The sequence below is a fragment of the Rosa rugosa genome, chromosome 4 (genome assembly GCF_958449725.1).
Source record: "Rosa rugosa chromosome 4, drRosRugo1.1, whole genome shotgun sequence".
In the NCBI taxonomy this organism is placed as follows: Eukaryota; Viridiplantae; Streptophyta; class Magnoliopsida; order Rosales; family Rosaceae; genus Rosa; species Rosa rugosa.
Genome location: NC_084823.1, coordinates 49,912,967 through 49,931,276, shown reverse-complemented (window position 1 = coordinate 49,931,276; position 18,310 = coordinate 49,912,967). Strand labels below are relative to the sequence as shown.

Below are 18,310 nucleotides of genomic sequence, written 5' to 3'. Positions count from 1 at the left end.
TTTATTTTTTTAATCCTTTTTGGATTATAGATAAACTGAGAAGTTATACATATAGTCAGTCAAATTAAAATTTAATTTCGCTAATAAATTATCGTTATTAACGTTTCAATTTTGTTCGTTGTCATATTTGTCTAAATAACGAACCACACTTATTATTTAATTCGTGAAGATAAATGGCAAGATGCAGTCAAATTTCATTAACAACCAAACCATATATGAGTAGCAAATTCAAGTTTCGCAACAAAATTACTATATTGAGTAGGGTTACCCTTCTAATCTTATAAGTCGTGATTTCATAATGCCTAATTGCCAAAATAGGTGGTTTTCATGATACCTTACGGTTTTTCAATATTTGATTATTTCAATCACTGTAAATGTCTCTCTCGTTTAGTTATGACCCGACAAAGTCTAAAAAAAGAACAAAAATTAATTTGATTCTTGGACCCACGTAGACCATGGAGTCTTCTCCCAATTGGTCAGAGTCAACAGATCATTTATTTGCATGTAGACCACCTGCATTGATTAACCGTGGAACCCCAGATGCCATATAACGGTCGAGAACTCTCCAACTACCTTTGTCCCTTTCACGTTTCCACCCACCACGTGTCGCTCACCCCTGAAAGTAGCCATTTTTGGCCTCCCCAGCAATCCGTACAGCATGCAATGTTCTGATATATATATATAACACTCTCCACAGTTCACTCTCTAGTCTTTACCTCTCTGACTCTTTACAGAGAGAGAGAGAGAGAGAGAGAGAGAGAGAGAGAGAGAGATGGGTGGTAATGGAGGTGAGGCAGTGGTTGTGTGCAGTGGCAAGAGCATGGGAACAGGGATAACAGTATGGGACATAGACACAGGGGATCGTCTCCTTCACATACCCTCCTGTGCTTCTCCTCCTCGTGCACTTCTGTGCCTGAGGAACCAGATCATTGTTGCCTCTCAGATTCACAGGCCTGGCTCTGTTGGCGGTGGGGCCATCTCCATGTGGGCCTTAAACAAGGTTATTACCAACCGGATCTTTTTTTTTTTCTTTTTTCTTTTTTCGGCCATTTGAATCCATTTCGATAATTCTTCTAGCTAGTCACTTTGATAGGCGTAATTGCGTAGCGCGACAATAATGAATCTCTTGATATAGTAATAGTATAATCAAAATTAAACTCGAGATAGAAGTTCTTTTATTCAATCTATTATCAATGCAATCTATTGATTTCAATTCATTTCAATATGAATTGAATTTTATAAGGATTTAGTCAATGATACTTGCACATGCATGTATTAAATGTCTGTTATGCGTGAGCTTCATAATGATGATTGGCCCTAGATTTCACCTCTGGGGAGAGATCATTACATACTTTTGGTTCTTAAAATAGTAATCATGTCATGGTCTTAGTAAAAAAAAAAAAAAAAAATGCATCTGTACACCAGGAGATTCGATCATCCTTTGTCATTTTCCCATGGCTAGTCATCTTTACTTTAAGTTCATCTTCACAATACTGCCAAAATAATTTATAACTTCATACTTGATGGACCTCTGATGTTACAGTTCAGTGATGCTTATGATTCAGGTCTCTCCTTCCTTAACATATATGGTTTGTTGTATTCGATATTTTTCCAGCCTCAGCAGCCTCTTTGGAGCTACCCGTTGGAGGCCATTGTATCACTTGCATGCACAAAGGATGGTGTATATCTCGCCGGTGGTGCTCCATCCGGAAATGCTTATCTTTGGGAGGTTTGTACTGTGTTAATCACTCTTACCAACTCCCCTGCTTTTTTTAATGCACTCAAGAAAGTCTTTAAAATCTTCAATTCCTCAGTATAACTGCCTAGCTAAGATGGAACTCGGAAACACATACATGAAGATGAGATGACTTAATGGCATGTAGGATTCAAACATTTCTTAATTTTAGACCCTTAATGAATTGATGTGATATGTAGGTCAAAAGTGGAAAATTGCTCAAAACTTGGCGTGCACATTGTAATTCTTTGAACTGCATGCTGTTTTTTGATGATGGTTCTCTTCTCATTTCTGGCGGAGACGATGGCATGATCTGTGTGTGGTCTTTGATTAGGTAATAACTAAAGTTTGTACCTCGCCTAGTACTTTAGCAGCAATTAATATTTTCTTTAGATGATAAAATGCAAAATGTTACTAATTAGGATACGCTTGATCAAAGTTTGCTAGATGTGGAAGATTACCAAAGCTTTCCCTCGTTACTAAATTATTCAATGGATCACAAATCCTCTATAACTGGCCTGTCAACTACATCAGGGAGCTCAAGATTGGTCATAGTATCAAGCTCACTTGATGGCTCATGCAAGGTTACCAAACTCATCTTAGCTTGTGCTTGAATCATAGTGTCTTTCTCATTGATATATCTTGTTACTGACTATTCGGTATTCTAGGTTTGGGATTTAGGCTTGGGAAAGCTTCTGCAAACTCAAGTTTATCCAATATCAATAACTGCACTTATTCTTAACCCAACAGAGCAGCTCTTTTTCTCTGGTAGTGTAGATGGAAGAATTTTCGTGAACCAACTCGAAATTGGACTCGTGGATGAGGACCCTTTGTTCGCCGTTGAAGATCAAGCAGTTGTGCTAAAAGGACACAAGTAATGTATGGTGTTTATAGTTTCTCTAAATCATTGGACATGAAAATTATCGTCCACATAAACCATTCGTATATCACGTTCGGTTTTGGTGACAATATCTTATTAACAAGCAGTTTCATACTAACTCAACTTTGAAAGTTACATAAATTTGATCATGTTGTTCAGATATTACTTAACAAAGTTATTACCTTCTGGTAATTGCATGGTGTAGATATATATGCACATTTCTTTCAATTGTGCAGTGTTAAATCTTGAATAAGACGTACTCGTCATTTTTCTCATTTTCATATATTAAATAATACGCTAATTAAAAGACCACAATTCACAATTGATCCAGTGTATCTATTACTGCATTGACCTTCTGCCAATCGGGTCTGATATCTGCATCTGAGGATTGCACCATCTGCATCTGGGATGTCACCACTTGGGCAATCATTCGTAGATTCGACCATCAGAAAGGTAAAGTTACCCTATATCTTCTGCTGTCTTTTGTTTTGAATCCTGTTGATCTTTTAGAAGGTTAGAGTATATATTTGTATTGGGCATTTTACTGACATAGTTACGTTATAAAAACTTTTATCTTTCAAATCCTGATATAAGTAAGATTCAGGATGTTGCATAATATCCAGCATTAGCTGTGAAAATATCAGCCAAATAAAAAGTGGCTTGTGTATTTTAAACTACTATTGAGAGGCTAAGGTACTAATTAATTAGTAAACTTATTATATCAATTCACATCGTTTATTATAGAATCACAAGGTTTTTGTATGATCAGGATTGTTGTTCTCATCTATTACCAGGGGGTGTAACTAATCTGGCAGTGATCCCACGGTCCTCACTGCTTCCGGGGTCAAACCAACGGAGAGGGTCTGGTGTTTCCTTACTCGAGAAGTATCCTCAGCCTGCCAACTCATCCAGGGGAGACATGAGTATCACTCTTGCTTCGCCATGCCAATTCCTGAAAGAGAACCAGACCTCGATCAATTTTCAAACCACTGACCAACATATATATGACATGGAGGTCTCTCTCAAATCCTAGATGTTTCTGTAGTGATGCACTAATCTAGGCATCTAGCAGTATATATGCATAAGCACTAAATCAGTAATCAAGATGCATTTTAATTTATTGTTGTGCAATATGGGCAGAAAGAATACACTCCTGCGTCAATGGAAATGAAATTGGAACGAAGTTTAGAGGAGCGGACGGGGGCAACAAGAATGGCAAACCATGTCATGGACATGAATAGGCACCTGCAGTCGCGGTTGTTAGATTTGATGCAGAGCAGCTTTTTATTGTCCAGGTCTACTGAAATGGATTCACCTTCAACCAAAAAGAGAAAGACCCTCATGCTCGAAAGTCCTCCATTACAGGAGGAGGAGAAGTGAAGATCCTAGAAGGGGGTGAATAGGCTCACAAATAAACTTTCTCTGGGATTGCAACTAGGTGATCAATCCAGAGAGTAGATATTGAATAGAATGTATTGAACAATCAAACAAACCAACTAAAGCAATAAAGAACACAGATTTTTGTTAACGCAGTAAACACCCTATCGAGGGAAAACATCTGCGTGGCCTTTAACTCTTGAAAGACCAAACCAAATCACTAGTGAAAAACAGATTACAAGTCACAACACAAGGATTGTACTGACCGCGACAATCATTCTTGGATTGACTTGTTTACAACTCTGGGATTGCACTGACCGCGGCAATCAGACTCACTAGATGTTTTTCAAACTGTTTTCAATCCTGGAACAAACCAGTTTGACAAAACAGAAATACATAGAGAACGACTCCTTTACAATAAAGGGATTGAAAAGAACAACTATTTTCAATCTCAAGAAGAACCACAGAACTCCTATATATATAGGGGGAAGAAATCACCAAGATTCCTTCAGTTTGGTTGAAGTGTGGCCACGAGATGCAGAGGCACTGACTTCCCACTTCCTTCTTAGACAGCAAGGTCTTCATGATATTACACTGAGTGGACAGCAAAGATTCCATAATAGGAAGATAAGAAAGTACAAGCAAGAGAGAGAGCCCATGCTGCGATATCCTTCAGCATGCTTGAAGAGGACCTGACACACTTACAGTTTAAGCATATTTCATGCTTTGTCAGATTATTCCAATGCCATAGAAATAAACAAGTTGGTATATGGTTGCACATGGGACTTGGGAGAGATTTGTGTTTAGTGATGAATGCCAATACTTTAATACTAACATTTTCTTCTTCACTCGGATCCATCTCAAGGGGATATTAATTACCTCTCCAAGATTTTCTTCCTCACCCGGATCCATCTCAAGGGGATATTACCTCTCCAAGATTTTCTTTCTCACCTGGATCTATCTCAATGGGATATTGCCTCTCCTTGCCAATATGTTAATACTAACAATCTCCCCCTTTGGCATTCCTAAACAAAACACAACTTTGCAACCAACAGCTAGTCTAACACTTAGATAGCAGCTGCAAACCAAGCCTGCCTGAAACAATTGCACAAGAAATACCAAGTGAAGCATGGGCAATTAAGGCACAAAAAAACAATGCAGCCAAACAATTTGAGATCACATGAAGCATTAACAATAAGAAACAGTCACAAAAGCACCCTAACACTTCTCCCCCTTTTTGTCTAGGAATGACAAAGGGAAAACGCCATCAACAGAAACAGATGACATCCACTCAAGAGCACAAATTCTGCAGAAAAATGCAAATGGCCGACTTGGATAGCATTTTTTGTTTTGAACTAACAACCTTCAATTTTGAAAAACACAAGGAAGACCACATGTATCAATGAATACTCCCCCTCAATATATGCAGCGGAATTATTGAGAATTTCAAAATGCAAGCAAGCAAAGACGAAGGACATAGTCAATCCCAGATTTATCTTAACAAGCCAGGCAAAGAGCCACAGAGGATTCCAGACCACTTTTGAATCCCTCCAGATCCCACAAAGAAACTCAAGACAATTTGACAGTTCCTTTTTGTAAACACGGCTCAAAGATGACTTGTAACATGTCATGATTCTTGAATTTTTTGAGAACCTTGAGCTAAACCATCCAAGGGATAAGAATTGAAACACAAGAGATTACAAAGGAATGAGATGTAGTCCTATTTGATTTCATTGATCCTTATCACTCCCTTTTTTTTTTTTTTTTTAGCTCATAATCATTGGCTTTGTTAAGCTTGAGCTTTCGAAACCATATTTTTGACCCATGTAGCAAGTCTTATGTCAATGGCTCTCAAACCAGTTGGTTTTAAGGCATTAAGTGTAACAAGGACACTCCTAAGGACATATCAACTCGAGTCAAAAAGAGGATATCAAACAAGAAAAATACCACCGGGGTGACCAAACCATTCCCTTTTCTTCCCAATCCTCATATCATTCACCACGACCAAGGCCCGTTTACTTTGGGAATAGCCTGGCCAAGCTTCTCTAAATTTTTCACAAAGAAGCATAAACTACTCATCTCAAACCATCATAAAAACTGAGCACAATATGACACCCCACAAGAGATTTAGGTGCAAGAGTTTAAGGTAATAGACTTTTCAAACAAAAGTAGAGCAGTGAACAATAGAAAGCTGATGCAAAGAGTCTTGAGAACCTTGAGTGACCAAGGAAGAAGGAAATTTGAACAAACTATCCTCTGATCTTAGATCAAGACTTGGTCAGACCTTACCAGGATTGAAACTATGCATGCAATCCCAAACCCAACTAATTTTTTTTTTTTTTTTTTTTTTTTTTTTTCACATCCTACACTAAATGCAGCACACATAAGATGTAACATACAACCTGCATATACGAGTGAGAATATTCAAACAGTAGAGCACACTCCAATAGACTTCCTAAGAGACTCAAAACGAAGGTTGTCTAAAGGTTTTGTAAACAAATCAGCCAATTGATTTTCAGTGGGAATGAATTCCAGCTCAAGTATATTTGCATCAACAAGATCACGAATAAAATGATATCGAATATCAATATGTTTTGTGCGTGAGTGCTGGACAGGATTCTTAGAGATGTTAATGGCACTAGTGTTGTCACAAAGGATAGCCAACTTACCTTGAGGGAAGCCATAATCGCTTAACATTTGTTTCATCCATAACATTTGGGTGCAACAACTACCAGCTGCAATGTACTCGGCTTCAGCAGTTGAGAGAGACACACAGTTTTGCTTCTTGCTATGCCATGAAACTAGATTGTTTCCCACAAAGAAACATCCACCCGAGGTGCTTCTTCAATCATCCACATTTCCTGCCCAATCCGAGTCGGTATAACCTGCAATCTCAACATTGGAATCAAAGGTGTATACCACCCCATAGTTAGAAGTTCCAGAAACATATCTAATTATGCGTTTAACAGCCTTTAGATGAGATTCCTTAGGATTAGCTTGATATCTAGCACAAACACCAACACTAAAAGAAATATCGGGTCTGCTAGCAGTAAGGTATAACAAGCTTCCTATCATGCTTCTATACAAGGTTTGATCAACACTAGTTCCAGCCAAATCCGCATCAAGTTTTGAACTAGTTCCCATTGGATTTCGGACAGCAGTAGCAGTTTCCAAACCAAATTTTTTCACAAGGTCATTAGCATATTTAGTTTGAGAGATGTAAAGACCATCACTCCTTTGTTGGACTTGCAGACCAAGAAAATAATTTAATTTGCCACACAAACTCATTTCAAACTCATTTATCATGATATCAGTGAATTCTTTAATCAATGAATCTGAAGTTGAACCAAAAACAATGTCATCCACATAGATTTGAGCAAGAATTAAATGATGAGAAGTTCTTTTTACAAACAAGGTTTTGTCAATTGAGCCTCTAGCATAGCCTTTATCCAAAAGATGAGAGGAAAGTCTCTCATACCAAGCTCTAGGAGCTTGTTTCAGCCCATAGAGAGCTTTCTTGAGTCTATACACATGGTCAGGATGGATAGGATCTATGAATCCTGCAGGTTGTTCAACATACACTTCTTCTTGAAGAACACCATTTAAAAATGCACTTTTTACATCCATTTGATAAAGAGTAAACCTCAAATGACATGCAATGGCAAAAAGAAGACGAACAGATTCGAGTCTTGCAACGGGGGCAAAAGTTTCATCAAAATCAAGACCTTCAACTTGAGAATACCCTTGGGCAACAAGCCTTGCTTTGTTGCGGGTAATCTGACCCTTTTCATCAGATTTGTTTTTGAAAATCCATTTTGTTCCAATGACATTTGAAGAATCCGGTCTAGGAACCAAATACCACACATCATTTCTAGCAAATTGACTCAATTCATCTTGCATGGCATTTATCCAATTAACATCACACAAAGCCTCTTTAGCATTTTTAGGTTCTATAACAGAAACAAAACCATAAAATGTAATGACACTAATATCTTCTTGATGCTTTGCAATGAAACACGAAAGAACAGAAAGATTGCTTACAACCCTTTTTGCTTGTCTCCTTGTTTTCAGACCATCATTCACATCACCAATGATGTCAAAAGAGGAATGATCCTTACGCACTTGCTGCTGTCCAGTTCTGTAAATAGGTTGGATTGCAGAGGTATCATCAATCCCATCTGAAGCTTCTTCATCTTCTTGGCCTTCAGCAGCAACACCATCATTCTTCTCCTTTTCAAAAAGTGCCTGATCAAAACTTATACAAGGAGCATGTGAGAGAACAAATGAGTCATCAATAGAGACATTAATGGTTTCCATCACAGAACAGGTTCTCTTGTTATACACCCTATAAGCTCTACTATTTAATGAGTAACCAAGAAAGACTCCTTTGTCACTTTTAGCATCAAATTTGGCAAGATATTCTCTATCCCTATAGATGTAACAGGGGCTGCCAAACACTCTCAAATGGCTCACATTTGGTTTCTTTCCTTTCAAAATCTCATAAGGAGTTTTTTCAGTTCCTGGTCTAAAGATGACTCTATTGATGGTATAACAAGCATTGCTAACCGCTTCTGCCCAAAAAGTATGAGCAAGATTAGCAGAGTTCAACATAACCGTCCCCATTTCAATTAAGACCCTGTTTTTCCTTTCCACAACACCATTTTGTTGAGGAGTTTTGGGAGCCGAAAACTCATGCTTAATTCCCATTTCACAACAAAACTTATCAAATGAAGCATTTTCAAATTCAGTTCCATGATCAGTTCTAAGTCTTACAATGCATCTATTTGAAGAATATTGCTCATTTAAAATCATTTTGCACAAGCTTTGAAAGTTGTCAAAAGCATCAGTTTTTTCACTCAAGAATTTCACCCAAGTGAACCTAGAAAAATCATCGACTAGAACAAGCAAGTACTTCTTACCACCTAAGCTTCTAGTTTGAACAGGTCCAACCAGATCCATATGCATTAAATCCAAAGGTTGTGAAGTAGACACATAATTAATGACCCTATGTGAAGAACGAGTTTGCTTACCAAGTTTGCAGCCATCACACATACCTGTTGGTTTCCCACTCAATTTAGGCAAACCTCTTACCCCTTCTTTGTTAGAGAGCTTGACCAAGTCTTGGTAGTTCACATGGCAGAGGCGTCTATGCCAAAGATTTAGAGTATCTTCAGCTGAGGAAGAACTAAGACAAATCTGAGATGAAATAGAATCATTAGCATTAACACAATAACAATGATCTTTGGATCGTAGTCCACCCATGACACTCTTACCCTTACTATCAAGAACAAGACATCTCAACTTATTGAATCTAACCTCTTCAAAGTCATCACTCAATTGACTCACACTAATAAGATTAGCTTGGAGTCCTTCAACATATAGCACATTTTTTAAATTTGGGATACCAGGAGCAGTTACAATCCCTTTTCCCACAACCTTTGCCTTTTTTCCGTCACCAAAAGTGACAGAACCACTGATAACCTCATCATAGAAAGATGAGAACCAGTTTTTATCACCTGTCATGTGCCTAGAACACCCACTATCCAAATACCAAGTATCAACTCTTCTAGATGAAAGAGCAGTAAGAGCAACCAAGCATGTAGCAATGGAATCATTTTCTTCAACTTGTGAGAAACAAAAAGAGGATAGAAGACACATTTCAGAGGGTTCATAATCAGTTCCACAAATGTCAAAGGGCTTAAAATCAGCAGGGGTAAGTGGATGAAATGACTTATTTTTCTTTTTCCAAACAGTTTTTTCTTTTCTCGGGATTGCAACAAGTTTAGCAATCCTTCCAAATTCTTTCAAGGATTTTTCCAGAGATGACTGTAAAGAAAGAAGCAAAGAGTTTTCATGAGATCCAGTAGACTTTTGAGGACCTTTTCTGAGTTGATGACACCTTGGTCTAATGTGTCCAGAGATACCACAATAGTGACAAATGGGAATGAACCTTTTGGATGACTTAGGAACAGTTTCTTTAGGCAACAATTTACTTTTCACAAAAATAGTTGGCTTTTTAGAGGAGCTTTCTCCAGAATGAAAACCAAGACCCCTTTTATCCCTATCAACTTTGCCCATTCCAATCATTTTGGAAACCTTATCAGATCCAATTGAAAATTTTGAAAACTTTTCTTGACAATCATGTAAGGATTTTTCAAGAGAAATTTTTTCAGAAGTTAGAGAATTAACTAACCTGATTTGAGCATTCAAGTTCTCTTGCAGAGTCTCCACTTGACTTACCAACGCATTTCTTTCAATTTCCCACTTCTTCTTGCAGGATTGCAACTTCTCTGCGATCCCAGTTTTTTCTTTTTCACAAACAGCAAGTTGATCATTCAATTCCTCAATCTTTCCAATCATTATTTTTGAGGCTTTGTACAGTTGCTCGAACTTGTTAGAGGCTACCTTCTTAGAGTGCTCATCATCATCAGATTCATCTGAGGACTCATTTTGAGTGGTAGCAACAAGGGCAACATTCTCCTCTTCATGGTTGGACTGAGTTTCCGATTCACTATCACTCCAAGAGGTTCTAAAAACTCTATTTGATTGAGACTTAAGTTTTTTGTTTGCACAATCAGCAGCAAGATGACCATATCCTTGACACTCAAAACATTTTGGTTTTTCACCAAAAGACTTCTTTTGAAGAAACTTTGAGGACTTTGAGTGTTTGTCATTTGAAACATCATTATTCTGATTTCTTTTGGAAGAAGTAGAACCAGAAAAATTTCTAGAGCTAGAAGAGGGAGACCTTGCAGATTTAAGAAATTTTTTGAACTGTTTTGTGAGAAGAGCAAATTCTTCTAGATTAAAATCAGAAAGGTCTTCCTCTTTCTTTAAGGTGCTTAGAGCAATTGTTTTTTCTTTCTTACCCTTTCTCCTTTTTGACTCAAAGGTTTTCAAATTTCCCACAAGCTCATCTAATGAGTATGAATCAAGATCTTGAGCTTCCTCAATGGCAATTTGCTTAGCCTCAAAACTAGGAGGAAGAGCTCGAAGAAACTTTTTCACAATTCTATGTTCTATAATAGGATCACCCAACCCATGACATTGATTGGTAACATTGATGAGGCGACTATGGAAGTCATCAACAGATTCATCCTCTCTCATAGTCATTTCTTCAAATTCGAGCACAAGGCTTTGAAGTTTTTGTGCCTTCACCTTTTTGTTACCCTCATGAGTGGTTTGAAGTAATTCCCAAGAAGCTTTAGCAGTTGGACAATTTGTAATTCTTTTTCTTTCCTTATCCGACAAGGCAGCGAAAAGGCTATAACGAGCTTTAGTATCACATTTGTGATCAGATTGCTCAGCAACAGTCCACTCACCTCTCGGTTTAGGAATAAGATTTGAAGTTTTAGCTTCCCTTTTAGTTGGTTCTATCCAACCTTTCTCTATAATGTTCCATAATTTATCCTCTTGAGATTGCAGGAAAGCCATCATCATTACTTTCCATTGAGAGTAATCTTTCCCATCAAAATATGGAGGAGAGTTAATGGAACTAGAGACTCTATCACGATCCATTCTAGGAGTCCAGAGGAACACACTAACACAGGTTAGCGACCCGCTCTAATACCAATTGAAGATCCTAGAAGGGGGTGAATAGGCTCACAAATAAACTTTCTCTGGGATTGCAACTAGGTGATCAATCCAGAGAGTAGATATTGAATAGAATGTATTGAACAATCAAACAAACCAACTAAAGCAATAAAGAACACAGATTTTTGTTAACGCAGTAAACACCCTATCGAGGGAAAACATCTGCGTGGCCTTTAACTCTTGAAAGACCAAACCAAATCACTAGTGAAAAACAGATTACAAGTCACAACACAAGGATTGTACTGACCGCGACAATCATTCTTGGATTGACTTGTTTACAACTCTGGGATTGCACTGACCGCGGCAATCAGACTCACTAGATGTTTTTCAAACTGTTTTCAATCCTGGAACAAACCAGTTTGACAAAACAGAAATACATAGAGAACGACTCCTTTACAATAAAGGGATTGAAAAGAACAACTATTTTCAATCTCAAGAAGAACCACAGAACTCCTATATATATAGGGGGAAGAAATCACCAAGATTCCTTCAGTTTGGTTGAAGTGTGGCCACGAGATGCAGAGGCACTGACTTCCCACTTCCTTCTTAGACAGCAAGGTCTTCATGATATTACACTGAGTGGACAGCAAAGATTCCATAATAGGAAGATAAGAAAGTACAAGCAAGAGAGAGAGCCCATGCTGCGATATCCTTCAGCATGCTTGAAGAGGATCTGACACACTTACAGTTTAAGCATATTTCATGCTTTGTCAGATTATTCCAATGCCATAGAAATAAACAAGTTGGTATATGGTTGCACATGGGACTTGGGAGAGATTTGTGTTTAGTGATGAATGCCAATACTTTAATACTAACATTTTCTTCTTCACTCGGATCCATCTCAAGGGGATATTAATTACCTCTCCAAGATTTTCTTCCTCACCCGGATCCATCTCAAGGGGATATTACCTCTCCAAGATTTTCTTTCTCACCTGGATCTATCTCAATGGGATATTGCCTCTCCTTGCCAATATGTTAATACTAACAAGAAGCAAGTCTAATAATATACCTCATGTAGTCATGCATGTTACTATGTTTCTTCTCTTTTCGTCTATAGAGCTGGGAGGACTAGCTTAGCAGGGTTTGCTTGGCTACCTTACCTATGCTTGCAATCACAGTAAAATTTCTTTAATTCTGTATCATCTGCTTTTACTATAGAAAAATACGATATAGATTTACCAAAGTGGTAACTCATGAGACTACAGATTCTACAATATGCTTTAATATCATCGCAAAGCACCAGTTGTATTAGTGAAAATATTATGCAATGCAACCCAGAAACTTGCGCCGTATTGATATCGGGTTATCATAGTCATTTTACCTTTTCTATTTTTTTTGTTTTTTACATATAATTAGTTGTGGGCTGTCTTTGTTTGGGCCTTAGCAGTAGTAGTCTAGTACCATAATATCTCTTTGATAGCCGTCATAACTCTCTCTGTTTTTTTTTTTAGAATGGTATTATTATTCAGCAATCTCTGAGAAACCTGAAAAACTGAAAATTTGCAGGAAGAAAGCCTAGAAAGATAGAAAGCTTCTGGTTTTGGGTTCCACACCTCCATGGCTCCATCACTCTCTTAAGCTTCTGGTTTTCAATGTCCTAAGCTCTACGTACATGTAAAAGAAACCACCAATCCCTTCTCCATCTTTTGATTTTTATATACTTGCTTTCGGCTGTCTTTGTTTGGGCCTTATACTTAATCCTAGCTAGGTTAGGAAATGACTAGTCCTCATATAAGGCACGGTTTGAGAATATGCCAATACGGTTGAAGCCGGAGCCTGGTCACCGTGGCCAAACCTGGTCCGCTCTGCCGTCCGAACTCTGGGAGGAAATCTATAAGCGATTGCCCACGTCTGATCGAATTCGTTTGGCTTCAGTCTCCAAGGATTGGCTCTCCGTCGCCGCCACAAAGCCTCCCCCTCCTCCTGTGGTCGACCCATGGCTCATCTTTCCCGGTACGAATGAGTTTTTGTCTCTCTCACAAAAAAAGATCTACAGGTTTGATAATATAATACCACCAAAGGAAGACTGTAGAATTCTGGGAGCTTGCAATGGTTGGGTGCTTACTGACTACTGCAAACCCCCATCCTCGAGTAAATTCTACTGTCCTTCTGAACCCAATGTCGAATGCCAAAATTATGCCATCTCCAACAAGTTATGGAGACGTGAAGAAACTGCTTGTAGTACCCTATGGTGATTCAATTGTCCCAGCTCGTGTGTTTATACGTACTTTGTGGGATTATTTGGTGGCCTGGACCAGTGACAATAAGCCATAATATTGCAAGCCTTACACACCCGTCTCCTAGTTACGATGATATCTTATTTTACAATGGGAAACTGTATTGCTTGTTTATCCATACGTGCAAGACTTTTGCCGTTAGAGTTTTTAGCATTGATGATCAACTAAATCCCCGATTAGAGCAAAAGTACTAGTTTGAAGACATTGAAGCTAAGACGAGGCGTGAAGAAGTAGAGGCCTACTTGGTAGGGTCTAATGGAGATCTCTTGATAGTAAAGAGACAATATATTCTTGCGCCGGAAGAATGTGTTTGAGGTCTCTAAACTACTACTCGGAGATGAGGCTAACTCGGCGCACTGTGTCAAGTTACAAAGCTTGAGAGATGAAGCATTGTTTTGGGGGTAGAGATGGATGCATTTCTTTACCTGTTGGAAAGTTTTCACTATTTGAAGAGAATCACATATACTTCAGTGTCCCCAGAAGAGACAACATTGGCCAGGAGATTGGTGTATATTCTTTAAAATGTGGGAGAACGAAAAAACTTCGCGATCTACCATGAAAATCTTACCTGCAAGATTCAATTTGGTTTGTTCCCACAACTCTGGATACCATTGTTCATCTGGATAGGGTAAACAGGAACTAGATCCTAAATTTAAATGGTTGTTCATAGCTATGTACAATAGTATATATCTTGAACTTCAAGTGTTTTGTTGCTACATCGATCCTTAATTATTTATCTTATTTTTTGAATAATAATCAATCCTTAGTGTTTCTGCATTTCTTTCTTCTATTTCTCTTTATTTTTTTATTTTTGATTTGCAGTTTCATCTTCCACAAGTAAATTACACGTAGAAAATTCATATACACAGCTTAGTAGGACTAGCTTTGCTGGGTTTGGCTTCACTATCATATCTTTTCTTGCAAGTAGCTGCAATGGTTGCAAATATATAGTAGGTTACAGGTATATTTCTTTTTGTCCAGATGAAACAATGGAGGAAACTAAAACAAGTACAATTTTTTTTTTTTTTTTGGTTATGCTTCGTCTCCTTCAGCTATAGCTGCTTCGATCACCATCGTCTCTGCGGCCACATGGTTGCAGTGTTGTGCGGTGAAGAGTGAGTCATGAATTTGTTATTTAAATATTTTAGTGTCAACTAATCTAACAATTGTTTAAGTCGAGGTTCAATAGATGGTAGAGGCTGTGGATCTGCTAGCTTAGCCTTAACTTTCTGTTGTAGTCGGAAAAATCCAAAAGAAAAACAATGTGATTGCAAACTTCTAAATTCTAATGAAATGTTTCGGGAAAATGTTTCTCAATTCTTGTGAAATTTTTATTTTGAAGATGCGTATTATAAGTGACTGTGAATGTGTCTATCTTGCCAATTTTTGTTTTCTTTTGCTCGTCTTCACAAAAACTCGATCATAGCAGGTCCGAATGAAAGCTTCTGGTTTTGGGTTCTACTCACTCCTTAAGCTTCTGGTTTTCAAACTCCTAAGTTATTTTGGTTTAGAAAAAACCAATCCTTCTCCCGTCTGTACATATAATTCGTTTCCAACTGTCTTTCGTTACTCCTCTTTCCTATCTAGTTTAATAGTCTTTCTATATAAGGGAAGATTGAATAGTTTCGTAAATACATCCCAAATCTTTTCTAAATGAGACGACCATTGAAGCATGGTGTTTTTCATTTTTTTTGTCAAAGGTTGAAGCGTGGTCACCGTGGCCGGTACCGGTCTGTTCTACCGCGGGAACTGTGGGAGAAAATCTATAAGCGATTGCCCACGTCAGATCGAATTCGTTTTGCTTCAGTCTCGAATAACTGTCTCTCCATCGCCGCCACAAAGCCGCCACCTCCTCCTGTGCTGGATCCGTGGCTCATGATTCGCGGTACGAATAAGTTTTGGTCTCTATTACAGAAAAGGTTTTACAGATTCGATAACATAATACCACCAAAAAAAATATATAAAATTCTTGGAGCTTCTGATGGTTGGGTGCTTACTGAACATCCCGGTCCTGAATTTGAAGCACAAAAGCAACTTACCCTTGTGAATCCAATCTCAAATGCCAAAATTATTCTACCACCAATAGAATATAAACGAATCCAATACATGAAGAAACTCCTTGTCGTAACCTTTGGTGATTCAGTTGTCCCAGCTGGTGTGTTTATACGTACTCGTGGGAATTATCTTATCGCCTGTACTTGTGACAATAGACCATGGAGGGATTACCCTGGCGGCTACTCCGATGATGTGTTGTTTTACAATGGGAAAATGTATAGCATGATGATCCGAACATCAAACACTGTTGCCATTACTGTTCGTAGCTTAAATGAACAATTGAATCACCGTCGAGAGGATACCTATGTTGTTCAAGACATGGGCAATTTGAGGAGGAGTACTGGAGTATTAGAGGTCTACTTGGTAGAGTCTTGTGGAGATCTCTTGCTTGTAAAGAGACTCTGGCAGCGTACATTTGAGGTCTTTAAACTACTATTTGCTGTGGATGAGGATAGCTCAACGCGCTGTGTCAAGTTGGAAAGTTTGGAGGGTCAAGCATTGTTTTGGGGTAGAGATGGATGTATTTCTGTACCAGTTGGAAAATTTTCACTATTTGAAGATAATCACATATATTTCAGTGTTCAAGGACAAGACCTATCACATAAAATTGGTGCGTATTCTCTACAAGATAAGAGACTCAAAGAAATGCAAAATCTCCCACAAATATCCTTCCAGCAAGAATCAACTTGGTTTTTCCCAAAAATTAAGGATTACCTTTATTAATTGGGATACGGTGAAGGGGACTAAATCCTTGAGGTAAATCTGGGGTGCCTATACGTAGGCATATTTCAAGCTTCGATCATGGACGTTTCGTTTGAAATTACTTTGCTGCTTTTTTTTCGTTTGGCTATATGTTGTTTTTGTTTTAATTAATTAAGGGGTTTTAGTTCAGGTCACCCCATCTTGGGTGCCTACGTACATCTTTCAAGCTTTGATCATAGACGTTTCATTCGGTTTGCTTTGTTGCTCTTTAATTTTCGTTTGGCTATATGCCATTTTGTTTTTGATTGAAGGAGTTCGATCATGTAACCCCCCCCCCCCTCTCTCGGTTCTTTCTTCATTTTATTTGCCTTTAGTGAACAGAAAGAAAAGAAAAAAATTGGCAAGCAAAAAGCCGAAAACAAAATGCTCTTTCATACTGTGTACAATAGTATTTAACTTCTTGACGGTGTTTTATTTACCTTGTTTTGTGAATTAAAGTCAGTGCTTAGTGCAGTGGCGGACGCAGGAATATATATCTCTGAGGCAAGCTGGAATATACTCATTTATTAACATATTTGTACCAAATGGAAGCAGAAGAGTGCAATCAAAGAAACCGAATTTAATAAAAAATTTCAAGTGAAAAGCAGAGTACATACCTAGAAAAGCAGAGTACTTCCATAACTATTGTCCTCTACGATGTGCCATTTTTTGAAAACGCTGAATAATAGACTCTTTGTCAATGGAATTGAATATATCCTTCTCAAAATATACAACTAAGCTATCATTCATCCATTGATCTCCCATTTCGATTGCGAATTCGATTCTTTATAATATTCATGGCAGAAAAAGCTCTTTCAACAAAGGCCGTTGCAACGGGAAGTACTAGAGCCAAAGTGATCAGCAAATAAACATAAGGATATGTCTTATGCTTTCTTGTCTCAACTAATTTCTTTGCAAGATCAGCAATCCCTTGAAATTCTTGGAACTTGTTGTTAGATAGCATATCATCAATATAAGTCTCTAACTGACATTCTAGCAACAACAACTCTGATGCAGAAAAATCATAAGGATAAAGCTCAGCAAGATGCATCAAATTTTGCTTATCATAGGCTGCAAATGAATAATTAGGACTTAGAGATGCCAAACAAAGGAGAAGTTCAATAGTAACCTCATTGAAACGGTTATCTAGCTCCTGAAGTTGGAAATCAATCACTACACAAAAGAAGTCAAAGCGATAGTAATGCATATTTGTCATTTCATGAGTTCTACGCCATGACTTTCTTGGACATACATATTGATTATCCATGTTTGAAACACTAATATTCTCTTTTTGACAAAATAGAACAACCTGCTCAAACATACAAAAAAAGTCATCCACTCTCCCTTAAAGTCTGTAATTTTTTTACAGACTTTCACTAAATCCATAGCAGTCACTATGTCCTGATCATCTTTTTGTAGGGCTTGTGATAACTCATGAAGGGCACGTTCAAGATCATCAATCCAAGATTGAATTGCAGAACGGCAGAGATTCAACACTCAAAGAGTCAAAGTTGGATTCTATATAAGACCGGAAGTCTGGAAGAATTGAGTTTGGTTGTTCGGGATTCTCGGTAGAACAAAAAGAATGAGAAATGCTGAAATGGGAAATGGGGTCGTCTGGGAATGGCAAAAAGCCAAAAAGCATGGCAAGCTTCAGCCTTTACATATATACAATTATATATGAATGATAGT

General features: G+C 38.0%; 1 protein-coding gene across 1 annotated transcript; it reads left to right on the top strand.

The window, feature by feature from the left end:
* Positions 1 to 772: 772 nt before the first annotated feature.
* Positions 773 to 6,331, top strand: LOC133742240 (protein ROOT INITIATION DEFECTIVE 3-like). The gene is made up of 8 exons (XM_062169916.1): positions 773 to 1,000; positions 1,616 to 1,729; positions 1,936 to 2,069; positions 2,175 to 2,319; positions 2,404 to 2,609; positions 2,947 to 3,068; positions 3,410 to 3,630; positions 3,756 to 6,331. Exons 1-8 carry the CDS (start codon positions 773 to 775, stop codon positions 3,993 to 3,995), a joined length of 1,410 nt encoding a protein of 469 aa, XP_062025900.1. The 3' UTR covers positions 3,996 to 6,331.
* The last annotated feature ends 11,979 nt before the right edge of the window (positions 6,332 to 18,310 follow it).